The sequence below is a fragment of the Hetaerina americana genome, unplaced genomic scaffold (genome assembly GCF_022747635.1).
Source record: "Hetaerina americana unplaced genomic scaffold, ioHetAmer1.1.p SCAF_13, whole genome shotgun sequence".
NCBI classification, from domain to species: domain Eukaryota; kingdom Metazoa; phylum Arthropoda; class Insecta; order Odonata; family Calopterygidae; genus Hetaerina; species Hetaerina americana.
In genome coordinates, this window is record NW_027286403.1 from 1231609 (window position 1) to 1251112 (window position 19504).

The 19504-nt window shown below is 37.9% G+C and overlaps 1 protein-coding gene across 5 annotated transcripts in view; it reads left to right on the forward strand.

Annotated features, from left to right (window-relative positions):
- LOC139686039 (Ig-like and fibronectin type-III domain-containing protein 1) overlaps positions 1 to 19504 on the forward strand; it is an 862041-nt gene that overhangs the window by 818531 nt on the left and 24006 nt on the right. For 4 of the 5 annotated variants that reach the window (XM_071583133.1, XM_071583132.1, XM_071583131.1 and 1 more), the window contains 9 exons: positions 7183 to 7392; positions 9667 to 9696; positions 9988 to 10098; positions 10885 to 11118; positions 11384 to 11545; positions 11659 to 11897; positions 12665 to 12909; positions 15106 to 15312; positions 16529 to 16751. In XM_071583133.1, coding sequence (XP_071439234.1) covers positions 7183 to 7392; positions 9667 to 9696; positions 9988 to 10098; positions 10885 to 11118; positions 11384 to 11545; positions 11659 to 11897; positions 12665 to 12909; positions 15106 to 15312; positions 16529 to 16751 — 1661 coding nt within the window. The remainder of the gene's footprint in view (positions 1 to 7182; positions 7393 to 9666; positions 9697 to 9987; positions 10099 to 10884; positions 11119 to 11383; positions 11546 to 11658; positions 11898 to 12664; positions 12910 to 15105; positions 15313 to 16528; positions 16752 to 19504) is intronic. The other variant, XM_071583134.1, reaches the window with a different exon arrangement.

Here is a 19504-nt window from a genome sequence, read left to right on the forward strand (position 1 = left end):
AGGGAAGGCGTTCTCCTCTTCAGGCGCTCTGTCGCATCGGCCACCATGCGTCGGCCCCAGGAGCGAGGATGGGTGAGTGGGGGTGGGGGCAACTACAGGACAGGCACCAGAAGCCACGCTTCCATTCGAGGCCGCCGTTTTTGAGGGAGTGAAGCCTGATGGGTGCGTGTGTGTTCAAAGTGGGTAGATGGCCACCTTCCGAATGGGCATGCGAGGGCGGTATGTCTGCGGAGGAATTCATTCGCCTCGGCGAAACCCGGGTGTGTGCGTCCTTTCTGGGTTTCTTTCATGATCCTTTGAGTTGGTTGAGCCGGACGGTTGAGTATGTCCTTAAGTAGCATTTCCTATAAGCTGACAGCGAGCAAACCTGTGCTTCTCATAAGTAGCAACTTAATACTCATGACGCGTTTCCAATATTTCTAAATGGATAGATGGTCACTCTGGGCTAGTTCGATTTCCACAAAATTCTATATTTCATAAAAAATGGTGCCATTTCTACTTTTTTATATGCAATGATGATAAAGATCTTTGGTTTTATACTTCAATAATAACATTTGGTGAAGATTCTGTTAAAATTTACAATAAGTGCTTGCTAAATTAGTTATCTGTTAAGATGCAGACTATTTTGATTGGAGGTCTAATACTGAAGACTAATGAACGGGATGACGGTAAAGCATGCGAGTCGGGTGTAGGAAAATGATAGGGACGTTGGACGGAAGGAAGAGAACTAAAATATTGAAAATAATGAACTGTTTAGGGCACTATTGAGTGTCAGGTTGTCTTCTTACGCGAGGCTAAAAAATGTACGCGTGTTTAATCTGTGTCCATGCGAAACATACTCTAAACAGTATGTTGTCGAATAATAAAAATAATTAAGCAGGAAATCAATCCATGCTGCCGTTTTCAATCACTCTCACGAAGAGATATCATTAAATTTCTAGGAGAAAATCTGACTCTCGTGTTATTTATTCAAAATCGACCCTGTCCTATTTCGTGCCTCATTCATTTCGAAAACTCTCGTGGACATTCATTATTTATAGCCTTGGATTACCTAGAACATGCTATCTTGCATTTTAAGGGTTACGAAACACGAGATATTAGAAACATTTAACCGTAAATACATAGGTATTTCCTTAATTTACTCATAAACATCCATTCATTATCCGAGTCATTAAAATACTTTTGTGCAAAATGAATTGCTATAAATGTTTGCTTGCACTATCTCTTTACTTTTTTAAGCCATCTCCTGCATAGGAAAGGTATTATTTTCTAGTATAACTTTAAAAATTTCAAAAATTTTTTTTGGAAATTTGTTACTTCGTGGGATTTTTTTGGAAAACGATTACCGACAGCAAATTTTTTATCCCAATTGGTGATTTTTCACAATCCTATCAAATGAAATCATTGAAAATGTTATTTTCTTCAAGAAGTTATTGAAATAGTACAAGAAAGACCATGTGAAAACTAATCTTAAAAAATAATTGAATTTTTGAATAAATGAAATTGAAAAACCTGCTTAATATACCGTTTGGAAAAATTATCTTGTTAAATTTATTTTGAAGAAGCTTCATTTTCAGAATAAAAAATGTGCACAATAAATGTCCACAGTTGCCGTCAACTGAGCTAGGTGATTCCCACTTTCAGGTCATTTATGGTAGTCATGGAGTTTCGTATATTTTTCATCAACCTTGAGGGCGTTAATGATAGGTATCTGCGGAAGTGAGATGAAAAAGGATGGAAAGTTTGAAGGAAGAAGAGGGCGTGCCTTAGTGGAATACTTTTATGTATCGTTGGGGGCCGGATCGATGCTAAAAAAGTTCCAGGTTGACCTGTCGTATCGATGTAAGTACCTCCCACACGATGCAGTTTCACGCTTTAGGATTTATATGTCATATCAATAATCCACTCGAAGTATGATTTCCTAATCACATAAAGTTCTATGATCAAACATATATTCCTCTGACACCCAACCTTTGAACACCGTTTATATGAACTTCTGGCGATGCCATAACATAAACCGCATTAAGAAATTTGTATTTGATCGACATTGAATCATGCTCAAAATTATAATTAACTTGATGCGTTACGACATCTTTCGAGGCACAACCTTAATTCCTTACCCATGATGACGTTCGTGGAGGTGGGGTGACCAGCGGGCATTGAAACGTCCGGAATATGCTTCTGCGCGGCCCCAAACTTCGGTAGTAAAAAAGGACTTTGGTGGGTTGATTAAGCGGCGGTAGCCTCTTCTAGTCGACACTCGGCTCGGTGTACGTAATATCGGGCCGTGGGGAGAGCGCTCACTCGGCAGGGCGTGGGAGTTAGAAGTGGCTTCGGAGGTCGGAGTGACCCAATACCGACCTCTTCCCTCTCCCCCATGCCCTCCATGACCCCGGACTCCCCGCCCAAAGCGTGACTCAGCAACGCCCTCTGCGCCGGCAAAGGAAGCCGGCGGCGGGACACGCGATGGACTTGGCATGACGCGCCCCCTCCCCTCCGGCGCCCTCGGCCCCCTTTGCCCCCCACACCCGCTTCCGCCACCCCACATGGTCACGCAAATCTCGGGAATCTCTGCAGCGGACCTCCGAGTGACTCGTGGGAGCGACTGGCCACCCCATTTTGTTTCAAAAGCCGCCTCCCGCGGGTCGATAGCCAGAATGAAAGCACCGCACTGCTTGCTTGCTCCATAGTGCTTCCATAATAGCTGTTTATGGATGGTTTGTTGCGGGATCCCTGGCGAGGTCGCCTCATTATTTTCGTCAACCACCTCTGCCGCGTGTAATGGGCTTCGGAGTTCCGTGTAGAGTTGCGGAATTGATTATTTTTGACAAAGAGGTGCTTATCGCCAGCCGTGATTGATGCCGATTATTACCCGCTGCCTAGTTCACGGCTACTGGAGTGAAACGGGGACACTTAGAGGAGGTTAGGATATGGGTAGTCGAAGGCGCTCCACATTTGAAGGAAGTAGAGTATTTGGCAGCGGAACTATGCTTTGAATTTCGTAGCCACTCGAATACTATAGATTCTAAATATTATCCGGTAACTTTTGCGTCACCACGTAAGATTTTCACTTTTATGTGGGTGATGGGGGAGTGAAAAAATTTTATTATCCTGAACCGTGTTCTTCAAGCAAGATTAATAAATATTTTAGTTTTTAGACTGGGTTCTGCGGAAACGGAAAACTTTTTTGTTGCACTATCTTTTGGTCTTGTCTCAGTTAGGAGCTCTTCAGTTTGACTCTTTATTAGCAACCAGGAAAAGAATTTACCACAAAGAGAGAGCATAAATTCATCAACTTTTGCTTTGCGCAGGCTGTGCTTACTCCATGATTATACTGTACCAAAATAATACCAAACATTAAGAGAAGGAATGAAAATAAAAGAAAACCATCAAGCAATGCCAACCACAATTGCAGTCTACAGAATATTTGGCCAAATATTTTGGGTGATATTACATATAATATGTTATAATATATCAATTCTCTGCATAATTAAGGAACTGCACATTAATAAAATGCAAAATGATGCATGATTTTAATTCTTCTCAGGTACCATTGTCGTTGACTTAAGTAACCGGAAACATTTTTACACTTCGATGAATACCTTTGTTAGTCCTGGAACATTTTTCTTCCAATGAATTTTTAAATGGCATTACAGATAATAAATATTTATTGCATAATGACAACTGGCTTAAGCATCTTGCTTTTTGCACTTTGCTTGTTATCCAAAAGACTGCGTATACATTAATTTGAAATTATACGAGGGTGGTCTGAAAATTTTCCGATTTAACAAAGATACAAGACATTTTTTCTGAAATTTTCTTAGTCGGAAACTTTTCAAACCACCCATGTATATTTTCTTCACAAGATAATTTGGAAAAATAATTTTTCCTGGACATAAATTCCATGGGTTAAAATAATTTTCATATTTGCAGCTCTAAATATAGATAGTGATGTATTACCAAACTATGACAACTAGTAGTTATGCAGCTAGCCACCATTAGCAATAATATTAACCAAAAAGCATTCGTAATCATTCAGTTGAAGGTAGATATTTTCGATATTAATGCATTAATACAGGGTCGCACCCAAAAGTGGTAGGACTGATTTTTTTACAATTTTATTGACGATATACTTACATCGACTTAATAATCTTCAAAGTATGCTCCTTGAGCTGCTACACACTTAGTATAACGTTGCTCTCATTCCCCGCACGCCCGCTGGAAATTTTCTTCCGGAATGCCGTTGATGACCCTCGTCGAAGCCTCTTGAACGGCCTTTATCGAGTCAAAACGTCCTCCCTTGAGCTGTCTTTTCATCAGGGGGAAGAAGAAGAAGTCCGGTGGCGCCAAATCGGGAGAATAGGGCGGGTGCGGCAATGTGGCAACGCCGTATTTGGCCAGGAGCTGTTGGTCGACACTCAGAATTTTCGGCACCATCTTGGCGCACACCTTGCGCATGGCCAAATCCTGTGAAATAATGCGTTGGACGTTGGATGCAGACAGACCCAACTGGTCTGCAATTTCTTCACTGATTAAGCGTCGGTCTGTGTTCAGCAGTGTCCTCACTCTGTCCACATTCGTGTCGGTTCATGCCGTCGACGGCCGTCCGGAGTGATGGTCGTCTTCAACGAGCTCCCTACCCTCTTTAAACAACTTGTGCCACTCAAATACTGTGGAACGGCTTAAGGCAGTGTCCCCATAAGCCTGCTTGATCATATCGAGGGTCTCAGTTGCCGTCTTCCCGAGTTTCGCACAAAACTTCACGGAATAACGTTGCTCTAAATTCAGATTCATTTTGTTTTTCGACGCGGACAAAAAACTTGCTTCACTAAAAACGGTGTCCTCACTCAACGACAGCCCGCAGGCGACTGAGGTTGGTGTCGGTCTGTTGATAAGAGCCCCCTCCACCTTACCCTGCCAGGCAGACCCCCCTCCACCGCTCCGTTCGCGCCAGAGAAAATCAGTCCTACCACTTTTGGGTGCGACCCTGCAATTTGGTTAAATTTCACATTTTACTGTAAATGAAACAGTCACATGAGGCATATAATTTATGTATCATTGTTGGCCAGGGGTTCTTTCTATATGAAAATACTACCAAGTGGAATCCATAAATTTCAATGAGATATCTCTCTTAAAGCTTGTGTATGAGATTTATTTTATTTTTTCAATTATTCATATGGGTAATATTCTAATTGAAATAGGTGAATCTTGATTTCAATTAAAGTTTAAAAACCTATAACAAATTCAAAATTGGGAGTTGCAGTTCTTGAGACCATTATTAGGGAAAATAAAAAAAATATTATTAATTCCCTCTATTTTCACTAGTTGTATCTCCTTCTGTACATTGAATTCAATCAATATTTTTGCTCCAACTGTAAGTATTAATATTCATTAATTGCCATGCATCATAATATCTGAGACAAAATACAATCAATAGAGTTTCAAAATAATAAATCAAAATTCTAGTTTGATGAAGCTACTGTGATCAATAATATGGGATGTTGTGACATATTTTCAAAGAATAATATTATGCTAAGTAATTAAATCATGTGTAATAAAACTATATAATTTTTGTTTATTCATCAAAAGAGCAGTAGGGTGAAAAATTTGGGCATAGGTCTACGATTGCTCATTTTATCTCCCCCCACAGGGTACCTAATCCACCTAACCTTCCTTCACAAGCGTTGAAGGAATTCACTGCCCCGCACAACTTCCCATTCCATTTATTACCCCCTCTCTTCCCATCTCTTGCATCCCACCAAGCCAATCAATGCCCTCGACTGCCGGTTCCCTTCCCCCACTATCACGACTAACGGCTGTCAGGAGCTGGGCAAGGGTGCCGGATTGGTGGATGGCCGCTAGGCATGCAATAAAGGCACTCCCTTAATAAAGAAACCACTTATCATTTCTTCTCCCCCAACCCATTTTTATCCATCCAGCCCACCTGAAACACCAACGTAAAACCCTTTATTCCCTGCCCAATCCCTAATCCCTTTCTCCTTTCACGAATGTGGAAGACTAATTTCAGTGTTACCCTTCCCACTCTTTTAAGTTAATAGCAATTCATTGATCTATTGATTCATATGGGTGGAATATGCCTATTGCTTCTCTTCTGTCCCTTTGCCAGGAGGGTGGGCAGTATGTGAAGTAAAACCAGCATCATTCAAGATGCTGTCGGTTACCTTCCCTAAAAACTACACCTGCTAATGAAGCCAATCAGATTAGTATTTCAGGGCCGTGGTACTTGCTGGAAAGTGGTGGAGTTAAGTAGAGTTAATATAGAATTTACACCAGTTTCTGAAATGAATGCCCTATACTGATGTTCAAATCATATGCACCTTTGAGTGAATGAGAAAATCATGGTCCAAGTTGATACTACACTAGACAATGGGTTAGAAATAAATTAATGTAAACCATTAATTCAGTTAGTGCATTTGGAGGCTGGTTTTGATTGTAAGGGTAGAGCTTAAACCCAAACAATGCTTAAAATCGTGTGAAATTCTGTCTTAGAGAGGACAGGGGCCAGGATTTTCTTTCTCCATTTATAGTGATCAGAACTTTGCATAGCTACACACTAGAAGTGGCTAATGCAAAGGCTTCAACCAGAGTTTGAACCTGGGACTGTTCAGTCCATTTTCTAATGCTTTACTCACTAGGCCAGCATGTATATTTGCCTATAACATTTTTCATTTAAAATCATATTATTATTGCTAGGTATCATAGTATTATTGCTATTATTTAAAGGTATAAAATACAGATTGATGGAACCATGATACTTCTATTTGATTCATTGCCTTACTGAACAAAACCTGACAACCAATATGAACTCCTACTTTAGCATATAACTTAGTCTTCCTCTTTCTCAAAAACCATTTAACTTTAAATTTTCTTCATTGATTCTCATCCTACACCTGTTTTCGACATTCCTTTTAGAGGAAATTCTGTAACCCTCCTCTTTGAAGATTCCTCCTGAAAGGCACTCTTCCCTCCAAATTGCCTGCCCAGTAAAGGACAATGAGTATTCAATCATATTCTACTCTAGTATGTAACAGTGTAATGATCGTCACATTATTTGTGAAGGTAGAGTAAAACTGATGTACTTAATGATGTTGTACAAGTATTCAGATGTATTCTCAGATTCTCACTGCCTTGATTGGCTCTTCCCTTCTTTCTCATGATCAGGAGGTCTTCCGAGTATCCGGGATAGTTTGACCCACCCGGTGCATGTGTATGAGGGTGATGATGCACTCATCACATGTGTGGTCCGCGATGCTGGTGATGCTGCTGTCATGTGGAAGAGGGAAGACCGAGAGCGCCATAGCCGACGTGTATTGACTGCCGGTGAAACAAGAGTCACGGCTGACCCGCGCTTCCACGTCTTGCATGATGCAGGTAAGGGCCTTGCAGAAACAATGTCTCGTCAATTGATTGATTCTCTTGCAATGGTCCCTGGCCACCGTCTTAAGTCCTCTTAGCCCTGAATAGAAGCTTTAGTTGATAAGTTTGCCATCATTATACCAACTCTTGGACAAGAAAACTGTTGCATTACAATATATTTATTTGCAGAACTGTTTCATGAGTTGCTGACTATGTTTTTCATAAATTAAATCATATCCAAATGCTGAGTTATTACCAAGTTTTTGCTTGAGAATGTCTCAACTTTCCCAAAATCAATTAACAAAGGTTCCATGCAATGAAATCAGGAGAAAATTGCATCCTTTCTTGTGCCCTTTAGTTTCAAATCCAGATATTATAGTTCATTCCTCCAAGTACTCTGGCTCTGAGTGGGTCCTTAGAGCTCAACATTGGAGTCATAGGATAGCTGCTCATAGCATCCTAGTGCCTCCAACAGTTGTCAGATATTGTTCAGCCTAGGTTTGGACATACAAATTTTTGATTCCACTTAGCCAAACAATGTAATATTAATAGTCCTTAGTGTTTCATTATGTGTCCACACCAGCTATTTGTCCTCTTCTTTAGTAGATTTACTTCTGAATAATGCTCTCTTTCCTATCATTCAGAGCACCCTCTATCAGCTGTGTTGATGTGGTATTAATTCTAAAAATATTTATTAAATTTTTTGCTATAAATTTATGAACCGATTTGATAAATAGAATGAGATTTTTAACACCATTATTTAAGAAGTGCTATGTTTCAGTGCAGTTGCTCAAAATCCCCATAATACTTGTACATTTAGTCTTAAGATATTAACATGGCTTTAAAAAATTTGGAAAAAATTGTTTTTGTAATATACTTCTTCACAACTTTAAGTAATGACAAAAATACCTCTAGTAAAGCCATGTAATTTTGTAGATTGTAATCAACAACTAGGCATGGTAGGTTACTGCATGAGAAGGTGCTTTAAATGGATATTCAAAACTAGATATTCCTTCTATACATTTCATCTCTATAAGAATGTTGAAATAAACTTTCTTCTTCTTATTTTCCTGATCAATAACCAGAGTAGGGTTGACCAGTCTGGCAAAGCTATATTTAGATTATGATTTTGCATATGGTTTGTGGAATCATAAAAATGTCATTGCATTCAAAGCAATTAAAATAAGAAGCTGGATGCTTCCTTCAAAGAAGGAGGTAGTGTCTAAGGGGTAGTGTTTGTGAATGGTGTATCAAATTTCAGGATAAATCTCACTTATTGAAAGCAAGAAATTATGCACTGTGTATACATGTGCAGAATGTTATTTTTACTACTTGAGTTACAGTCTAGAGAGGATGAACTATTGATGGGCATAAATCTGTTGATTGTAAGTAGTGGAAAAAATTTAATTTAGTTAATAATTAAAAAATAATTTAGTAATTAAAAACCTATGAATTGGGGTTTGTTCAGATTGCACCGTTCATTTTAAAAAAGGGATTATTGAAGAATATGACATAAGAATTCAGTTTAAATTAGATTCATGTGGCATTACTAGTAAATAGTATGCGGAAAATTGTTTCCCTAACTGATTTAGATCCTTCCCTGAATTGGACGTTCATTCACAATCATGACTCATTCCCATATAACTTTCAGTGGTTTTTGTCTCATTTGCATACTTTAATTTATGGGCTCTCTTCCCCAGTCACCCTTTATGAATTATTGCCATTAATCTGTGCCCCTAATCACTAACTGATGCTCCCTTAGATAATCTGACATGAATATTGGAGACCATGGTGGCTATTCCAGAAAATCACCAAAACTATCACTGTAACCTTTTTCTAATGCACTCCATTCATGGTATTTATAGTAAACCCAGGGTCACAATTATTTTCATATATAACCATCACATCACAAACAGAAATACGTAACTCTCTATGGGTAACCATTCTCTCTTTCATGAAGCCATTTTTGAGGCAGTTACATTATTTGAATAGAAGTGAAACAAAATTTTATGGTGAAGCAGCATTGGGAATTGGCAAAATTCCATTGCAATTTGATGGAGTGGGTGAGGGTTAAAACTGATTAGAGTAATGCTACTTTCCTAAAAGTGATCGCATGAAGTCAAAATGAGGAAATAAACTTTCTGGGTTAATCTGTAAAGCTAATGTTTGTAAAAAAAACCTGTTGAAATTGGAAGAGATTAACACATTTCTATAAAAAAATTATTGAGGATTAAACAAGAAAATGGGTAAGGTATGTTCTCATATATATATATTTCTTTTTATCTACAGCTGCTTCACGAAAAGGAAAGATAAAATCAGGCAAGTAATTTGATGTAACTAATTTTGATAATTTAAGTCCCATACATTACTACAGGACAGGGAATAATTTTTATAATTTCTTGCACATCTAGTTTATTAGACCCTGGATTTAAAAGAGTATTCATTTTAACACAAAGGTGTGAAAAATTTTATTTAATTGTGCATTAAATTTATACCACTGAAAATATTGATAACTTTGTTGAACTTTTTGTAAGTTTCATTTCAAATGAAATTCTGTCATACAAGTATTTCTTGTAGCATTTAATGTAATATATTAATGTATTTTTTCAGGTGGTGATGTTTGGGTGCTTGTTATCAAACAATCAAAACCTATGGACTCCGGAATATATGTGTGTGAAGTCAATAGCAACCCAATTTTACGATCATTCCACAAACTTAGCGGTGAGCTTTTTATTTTATTTTCTACAAAATCTTTGTTAAATTTACATTACTCCTTACCTCCTATTCCTGATCAAGAAGGGTCTTGTTCTCTTTTAAGTGAGAGTGGTCATACATGTATTACCATGTTGTTCTTGTAACATCATGACTCCATATGATTCAGGTATACCTAATCCTTGCACCCAATATACCTAGTATATAAAATTCCAGTAATTGTCTAAATGTTTCATTTCATTCACAATTAATGAAAAAATTGTTGGTTTAATTCTTATAGTTTTGGGTTTTCATAGTATCTAAGAATTATATGTCTCCTCAAACATTTGGTATCCAATATTATGCTCGCTATATATGGATTCTCTCAAAAGCACTTTCTCCTAGAGATGTTAATAGGTGCAAAATGAATATTTATGTAAATATTCACTTCCATATATTCACCATATACCATCTTTCCTATATTGAGACACGAAATGATTGGAATGAGAGAACATTCTTTAAATAAAAAAGTTATACCATAAGATTTTTATTTTCCTGTATTTGAAAGTACTGTAAATCGAACATTACAATATTAACAGATTGCTGCAAGACTGTTCACAGTCAAATCCATGGTATTCAAATATTACAAGTACCTCCCCTTTGGATAATATTTGGCCAAGGGTAGTCCTCAGCTACAGTATAAGTGGAGAAAATGATTATTTACATAAATTACATGCCTAATTATATTTGTAAAACTAATGCTTAGGTATTTTGGGTTATATTTAAGGAAATTTAAAAAGACTTTTTTTTATTCAGTTTTATCCAGAGAGGTTTTACCACCAGACAACAAATCTGATCCTCTTGAGTATGGGTACCATATGTCAAAAGAAGCATTTGCAAAGAATCATAATTACACCGACTGCTGTGTAGAAGCCAATGTATCCACAAATTGCTATGGTTTCTGTAGCATTCAAAGCATTTTGGAAGGCACTGGACAAGATCCAGAAGTGTGTGAACCTGATTTTCCTGCCATTGTAAAATGCATGGCTGGTAAGTTCTTATTTTAATATAGTAATTAAAAACTTAGAACAGATTGTATCCCTTAAGTACAAAAATTTTCTATGACATATTAAAATAATTTATTTCATTCTGAGAATTGTATGTTTTCAGCGTTAATAACTGCTTCATCATTGATTTTCAATCAGTTTTTAAATTTGAACTCTTTCAAGTTTATTCATTAAAATAAAGTACCCCCTTATGCTTAATATAATGTATATGATTTCATTTATCTTATTTCATTTCTTCATATAAACAGATGGAAGAAATCATGTGCCTTGCTGCATACAAGAAGGAGTCCCAGATATATGCCAAGATGTTTGTCGGGGGGAATATACTGTGATAACTGACAATATCAAAACCCATTTCTCATGTTCCACATATACAGAACAAACTTTAGCTTGTATTGTTGAAGGAGTTGGTAAGCTTTTGGGAAATAATTTACCATTCTTTTGCTTTTTGGGTGATTTAAGTCATAAATTTACTTGAAATGTAATCACCCCTATTTTTATGCCTTATAACTTTCCATTATAGAAATTCTCCCCAGTGCACCTGAGAGATTGCGTGTAGTGGTTTTGTCAGATACTTCCTTACAAGTTTCATGGGCTCCACCACTGGAAAATGGAGACACTGTTACAGAAGTGGTTGTTAATTTAACTGCCCTACGGAACTTTGATGATGATGGCACTGATGCTACAATTTCTAATGCAACATCAACTCTCCAGCCTGCTATTAGCCAAACTCAATTATTGAACACTACCATTACTGTCAAGGTTAGTGCTTAAAAAATTTTAATGGCTATCTAATATTATCTATTCTTGATTTGGCCTTTCACTGTTTTTGAGAACCACTGCCATACTTTTTCTACTATATGTATATTCTATGCAGTATTATATATCTTTCCATAGTTTACATACAGTCTATATCCTTAATTGAATATAAAAATGGGGTTAAAAACCTTTCTACAACTAATGTTATCACTTAATATAATTTGTCTTGCGTTAATTTTCACCCCAAGTGCCTTAGACAAAAGGGAAGCAAATATTTGATGTAACAGTGTAACGTTGATAATCTCTTCCTCTTTTAGAAGCCCAGTATTCAATAATTACAATTTCATGTGTACCATATTTTTGAACATCTACATCAAGCTACTGTATTATGAATTCATGCTGCTTCCAGGAATTACCATTGCTTAGGTGAATTGATGGACAACTGTTTTGCCTACAGTCCTGGAGGCGGCTTCAAGTCAAAGTGATCTGCATTGCAATTTGGCCGCTATATATAGGAGCTGGCCGGGAGCTATCTGATTGGCTCTTTCTTGGTGACCAATGGGAATCACCCTTTTCCATGTGGGAGCACGGGTGTAGCCATCCTCACGATTGAAATTGTTTGGATTCTCCTCCAGGAGATGCCTCCAGGACTTGGGGCGAAACAGTTGTCCATCAACTCACCTACGCAACAGTTATTCCCGGAACAAGCATGAATTCATCAGATAGGCATCGCAGAAGCCTAAGGACTAATTACAGTATTATATTTTTAGGTACCAGCCAAACAGAATACCACTATAATAACTGGCCTTCAGCCATTTACTATGTATGAAGCTACAGCCACTGCATTAAACATATATGGTAGCAGCCTTCCTTCATATGCTCTCAGAGCTGTTACATACATTCCATTTACAAATACTCCAAAGCTTTCCAAAGGTCAAGATTCACCTGCTCCTAAAATACCAAAGCTTCCTGATGTTAGAACATGCTGCAAGAACAAAGGAATCACTCATCCCACGTAAGTTACAATTATCCGTAATTTTAAAAAAATTGCAGTAAATGAGACACCAAATTGAAAGCAATGATGTATGCATTGTGTCTGAATATTAAGGAAATTCTGTTAAATCTATTTCAAATTTCTGTTATTTTTACTTATATCTGCAATATGATTATTGTAGAATCCAGACCTCTCATTTTTCTTAGACAAGTGCCTTACCAAATGAGCTGGCTAATGCACTACATGTAAGATTCTCATGCATGGGCATATATATGAGTATAATTATTTAGGGTTAAAAATATTCGTGGGTGGGACTCCAAGTGTAGTCACAGAGGTGAAGATGGCACAAAAGAGGATGCAAAGTTAAGTTTATTGAATATTTTTCTAGCACAACCACCTACCTTAGCAGAAGAAAGGAGACTGATAGTATCGTTAGTTGGCCAGAGGGTAGGGCAGGTGTAGGGCATGTGGATAGAGGGTTTCAAGAGACTTGCCAGCTAGATTAGGGTTTGATGGGAAGTGAGAGGGCACTCCATAAAGATCAAGGTTAAAGCCTGGGTCTAAGTGTACTCCTAAGAATCAAATACATGCCACCTTAATGGTTTTCAACTTAAAATGGTGCATCTGAGGGGGGAAGTAGGCAATAATTGAGACATTAAAACAGTCATTGAAGAGAACACCATAGATCAAGGCATATTTGGAACTGGTAGAGAGATTGAGGTTGAAGAAGAGTTGTAAGAAGTGCAGATTGTGTTTTAGGATATTCAGGGATGTGGTGTATTGCCCACTAAAAAGGAGGGCAGAGTGCAATTGGGTTGATGAATCATATTGTGGGAAGTGTATAAGGGAGTGAAGTGGAATGAAGGGAATCGGTGAGTTTTGAGGGTGGGAAGGAGTGGTAAAAATGGGACGTTATGGTTGGTCACAAGGTGTTGGTGTGGCTTTTTGACTAAATGTGATGAAGGGACATTAAGGTAATAAGTTAGCCGGTGTTTTGTGGTTGGTCATAACGGGTGATTTTTTAGTAAAAATCTTCCACATTGTCCACATACCCAAACTTACCCAAAATAATAACCCACACATTTTCTCCAGGTGCATGACTTTCTTTCCAGGCATTCAATCTGTCAAATATATCCATAAAGACCTTTTCAAGAGGTACTTTGGAGACCAAATACAATTTTTGCATCTACACTTTTTTACGTTTTTCCGCATACAATTTCAGTGGATGCACCACAAACTTTTTTGGAAGAAGAACATTGATGAAGACATTGTAAAAAAGGTGGTGCAGGGTAAGAACCAAAAGAATAATTTTGTAAAGGAAGGAGGGAAGGGAGTATGTGCAAAAGAGGGAGAGTGTGTGGAAGGGAAAAGTGATAGTAGGGGAATAATGCTGAGGGAAACAAGTGATGGTTGAGGAAAGGGAAAAGTTAATGAAAGATTTTTCATTGTAATCTATTTAATCCAGGGAAAATACAAGCTTGCAAAAGTTGTCTGCATACCTCTTCCATTTCTGTGAGTAAAGAAGGAAGGGACAAGATAGAAACATTGTAAAACTATTAAAATAAACTGTGTGAAGGCAGACATGCTTAGGAACTGGCAGGGAAAAGGGAGTGATTGATCATAATGGAGCAGATAAACCTTACAGGGTCAGGCTTCACTCATGGAAGTTTTTTACATCCATTTTGGTGCATTTTAGTCAATTTAGTTTGTTCTCTCTTTTGTTTGAAAAATTAATATAATGGGACTGGTTTTGCATCTTGTGAAATTGCAAGTTGTCAGTGGGATAATTAGAGGCGAGGGTCAATCGTTGAGGCAGCTGGTGGCTTTGTACATGTCCCCAAGATTTGTTGGACATCTGTGAATTACTGAGGGATACTAGTGTGGTAGACTAGTGGTGGTTGTACATTGTTTCAGATAGGAAAAAATGTTAGAGAAAGGCTTGGAAGAATTGAACCTTGAGGAAGTAAGTGGTTCAGATAGAAAAATTGCTTTTTTGGTCTCTTGAGAGCCATTATTAGATACCACCTCTGTCTCATCCTATTAAGATAAATGCCATTCTTTCTTTTTTTTAAAAAAGCATTGCTCATTTCTATTTCCTGTATTTCACACATTGAATAATCCAATCATAAATTCTGTACAAATGCGTGGTAACCTCTCTAGCATAACTATTTGATTGTCCACTTTATCAATTTTATACACTATTTGTCTTACTTCTAGGTGCTTGGACAAATTGTGTGAACCAGCTCTATCACGTATTGCTCAAGTAACTGATCTCATGATATGTGCTCCCTGGGTAACGGAGTCATTTAGTTGCCTGACCAATGGCCAGGATCATTCTCCCTGTTGCCGAGCTCGTGGATTGCCTGCACTCTGTCAGCAATTATGCACAGGAAATGTCACACAGATAGATTTTAGCTATTTCAAGTAAGTTTAGTGGGTTAAATATTAATATAACAAATCGCATTTAATTCCTCATACATTTGTAAACTATATTATTTAAAGTATTTAATATTAAGATTTCACTAATAATTTACGAGGGTGGTCTGAAAAGTTTCCGACCTCAGAAAATTTCAGAAAAAATGTCTTGTATCTTTGTTAGTCAGAAACTTTTCAGATCACCCTCGTATATGCTTAACTAGTGAAAGTTTAAAGAAGAATATTAAGAAAATTATCATGGTTTTTTTATTGCTAATAGCTCTGCAGAATTAAATATTTATATGTTCTTATCTTATTTACCTGGTATCAACACGTTCAATAAAGCAAAAGTAATGGATCCAATCTTAGGCATGATACTATCAAGTAATCCAAAGTTTTGTAGAGCTAATGAACCCCAGATTACTGAAATGGGTACAAGAGCATTCTCCATGTATACAGAGATTATTTTAAAAATGTAGTTAGATGATCTTTCTGTAGCTTCAGGCTATTTTTTAGGTATTTAAAGCCAGTAATGAGGCTATTGATTCTACATATTGATGATTTATCTAAAATGTAAAAATATTGTAAATTAGCATTTGAAAGTCATTAATTTCAGTAAATACTGTCCATTTTTATTCTTAAGATTAAACTACGAGGTAAAAGACTTGTTAATCATCTTGTAAATTTGTTAAAATTTAGTCTAAAAGTAACATATTCAGATAAAAACCACCTATGTGGAAAACTATCATTGGTGAAGGCCGATCTTTTCCCTCATACATTTTAATATGAATGTAACCAGCAATATTTACTAATGCTTGATATACAAATGTATATTATTCAGATAATTTGTCTATATTTTATAATTACAAGGGAGGTGTACAAACCTGATGGGCATTATGAGGCAGAAAATTTATCAGCTCTTAATTGATATAGTAGACCCTATTGGTATCATGCCTTTCAGGCAGTAAAACCTTTATTGGCTAAATAATTTTTAGCACTGTTATCCCCAAATCTCTCCCTCTCCCTGCAATCCCCTGTAACGTTTTACTCTTAATTGCATCTTTGTTCAACCTTCTCTGCAGAGATACGTATTGTCCTTAGCTTCAAATATCTTATGAAAAAATGACATTATGAACATTTATTTTTGCTGGGAAATATATCTAGCTTTAACATTATGTGGCAATTGAAAATAATTTCTCACACAATATTGTCATTCAATTAACAGGTGTGTAAAACATATGACCACCTTCAACAGTTGCCTCATGCAAGGATATGGAGTGCTTCCAAGTGAACCAGTTGGCCTTCGGGTTTCTAATGTGCATGATGAATTTGCTGTCATCCATTGGGATATCCCAAAATTAAATGGTGACACTGTAACATCATATATCCTCCATTACAGAATCGTTACAACCTCTGATGAGGATTATCAAATCATCATGAGTATTCAGGTTTGTACCAATTTCAAAGAATTACCCATTGCAACAGAAATATTTGACCAGGATGAGCATTAGATTTTGTTCCCTTTCAATATATACAAGGATAACTTTTTTATATTTGTATTCATTCTCAGTATTTAATTTTATAAATTAAAACTCATTAACCTGGATTAATTATTATTTGTCTTTGAGAGTTAATAGTTATATATATATATATATATATATATATATATATATAGTACAATACACAGTAACACATAATATAGAAACACAAAAAAAGAGAACACTCACACGTATTTTCTTGATATTTCGACGGAAACAATCCGTCTTCCTCTGAAGATGTAGAAGTAATGACTGCTGGAATTGTTGAGGTGAGGGGTGCGAGAGAAAGGGAAGGGGACCAGGGGAAGGGGAGAACGGGAGGCGAAGGACGGGTGAAAGGAATGGTTGGGGAGAGGAAAGGGAGAGGGAAGGGGTGAAAGTAACAGTTTTAGGCCACTCCCATCAGTGAACGACATTGAGGCCCGGATGCTGATAGGCCATACAGATGTAAATGAAAGCCAATTCAAGGGTTTTTAATTCTATAGGGTTATCGGATGTGGGAAGGGACGCTAGGACGGAAACATTGTAACACTGGTTGAAGGGGGTATTATGATGGGAAGCATGTTTAGGGATGGGGAGACCCGTGGACGGGGAGGAGGGATTGCACGAGGCGCGGTGGTTATTAATCCTAATGTTAAGTAGTGTGGAACATTGGCCTATGTAAAAGGACGGGCAGAGTTTACAGGTAATAAGATAAACAACATTCTTGGAAGTGCAAGAGGAATAGGGGAAGGGCGGGAGAGAGTTGAATGGTGGGATGGAGTGGGGTGGAGTGGTGAAAATAGGGCAGGTTTTGCATCTTGCTCGATGACATGGAGTGGGTATGGCTCTGGGTGTGTGAGGGGATTTTGAGAGTGGCCTGGTGGATTTGAGGATATCTGCTAGGTTGGCGGGACGTTTGAAGGTGACAGAGGGGCAATTGGGGAGAAGGTTGGAGGAAGTGTTGTGATTTTTGAGGATGGGGAATAGGTCTTTGAGGATGACTTTGAGAGACTGGATGCCTGGGAAGTAGGTAGTACAGATTGAGAGAGGCTGGGAGTCTGTGGTTGACGCAGGCTTGGGGGTGTAGGAATGTTTAAGTATTTTTTTTATGGAGGAGAGAATCAGGGTATCCTCGTTGGAGGAGGGAGTGGTGAAGGTTGTTAAGGTATTTGTTAAGGGATTCGGGATGGTTGCAAATGCGGTGACCGCGGATAGAAAGAGAGTAAGGGAGGGAGCGCTTGGTATGGGAGGGGTGACAACTGCTGTAATGAAGGTATTGCTGCTTATTAGTAGGTTTGGTGTGAACAGAGGTAAGGAATTTGTTGTTGCTGAGGGAAATATTAACATCGAGGAAGGTAATCTGAGAGGATGAAATGGTCGAGGTGAAAGACAAAGATGAGGAATCATTGAGTTTGGAGATGAAGGAATTGAGGGGTGTATATATGTGTATATATATATATGTGTGTGTGTATATATATATATATATATATATATATATATATATATATATATATATATATATATATGTGTATATATATATATGTGTATATATATACATATATATTTAAACTCATGATTTGCCTGATTCCACCTTCCCCACCTCTACTGTGTTCATCCTTATGTGTGTTCCTATCCCTTTTCCATATATCTATTTCTATGTGAATAAGTATTTGTTCACCACTTGGCGGGATTTTTTGTTTGAATATATATATATGCTTTCGTAGACATAACACGGAAGTGCCGAATAGTACAATACACAGTAACACACAATATAGAAACACAAAAAAAAGAAGAACACTCACACGTATTTTCTTGATATTTCGACGGAAACAATTCGTCTTCATCTGAAGATATAGAAGTAATGACTGCTGGAATTGTTGAGGTGAGGGGTGCGAGAGAAAGGGAAGGGGTCCAGGGGAAGGGGAGAACGGGAGGCGAAGAAGGGGTGTGAGGAATGGTTGGGGAGAGGAAAGGGAGAGGGAAGAGGTGGAATTGACACAAAATTGGAAAATAGAACAACATGCTCACCGCAACTATTGCAACATACGAGACCCATGTTTTAACCTACAAAGTATTGATCAAGACCTCGCAAGTCAAAACAAAGGCCACGTACACCAAAACTCATTAGGAAAAACACAGTGTCCACCCCCCGATATGCTTTGCTTCCACAAACTAACAATTTTAGGCCACTCTCATCAGTGAACGACATTGAGGCCCGGATGCTGATAGGCCATACAGATGTAAATGAATGCCATTTCAAGAGTTTTTAATTCTATAGGGTTATCGGATGTGGGAAGGGATGCTAGTACGGAAACATTGTAGCACTGGTTGAAAGGGGTATTATGATGGAAAGCATGTTTAGGGATAGGGAGACCCGCGGACGGGGAGGAGGGATTGCACGAGGCGCGGTGGTTATTAATCCTAATGTTAAGTGGTGTGGAACATTGGCCTATGTAAAAGGACGGGCAGAGTTTACAGGTAAGAAGATAAACAACATTCTTGGAAGTGCAAGAGGAATAGGGGAAGGGCGGGAGAGAGTTAAATGGTGGGTTGGAGTGGGGTGGAGTGGTGAAAATAGGGCAGGTTTTGCATCTTGCTCGATGCTCCGGGCCTCAATGTCGTTCACTGATGAGAGTGGCCTAAAATTGTTACTTTGTGGAAGCAAAGCATATCGGGGGGTG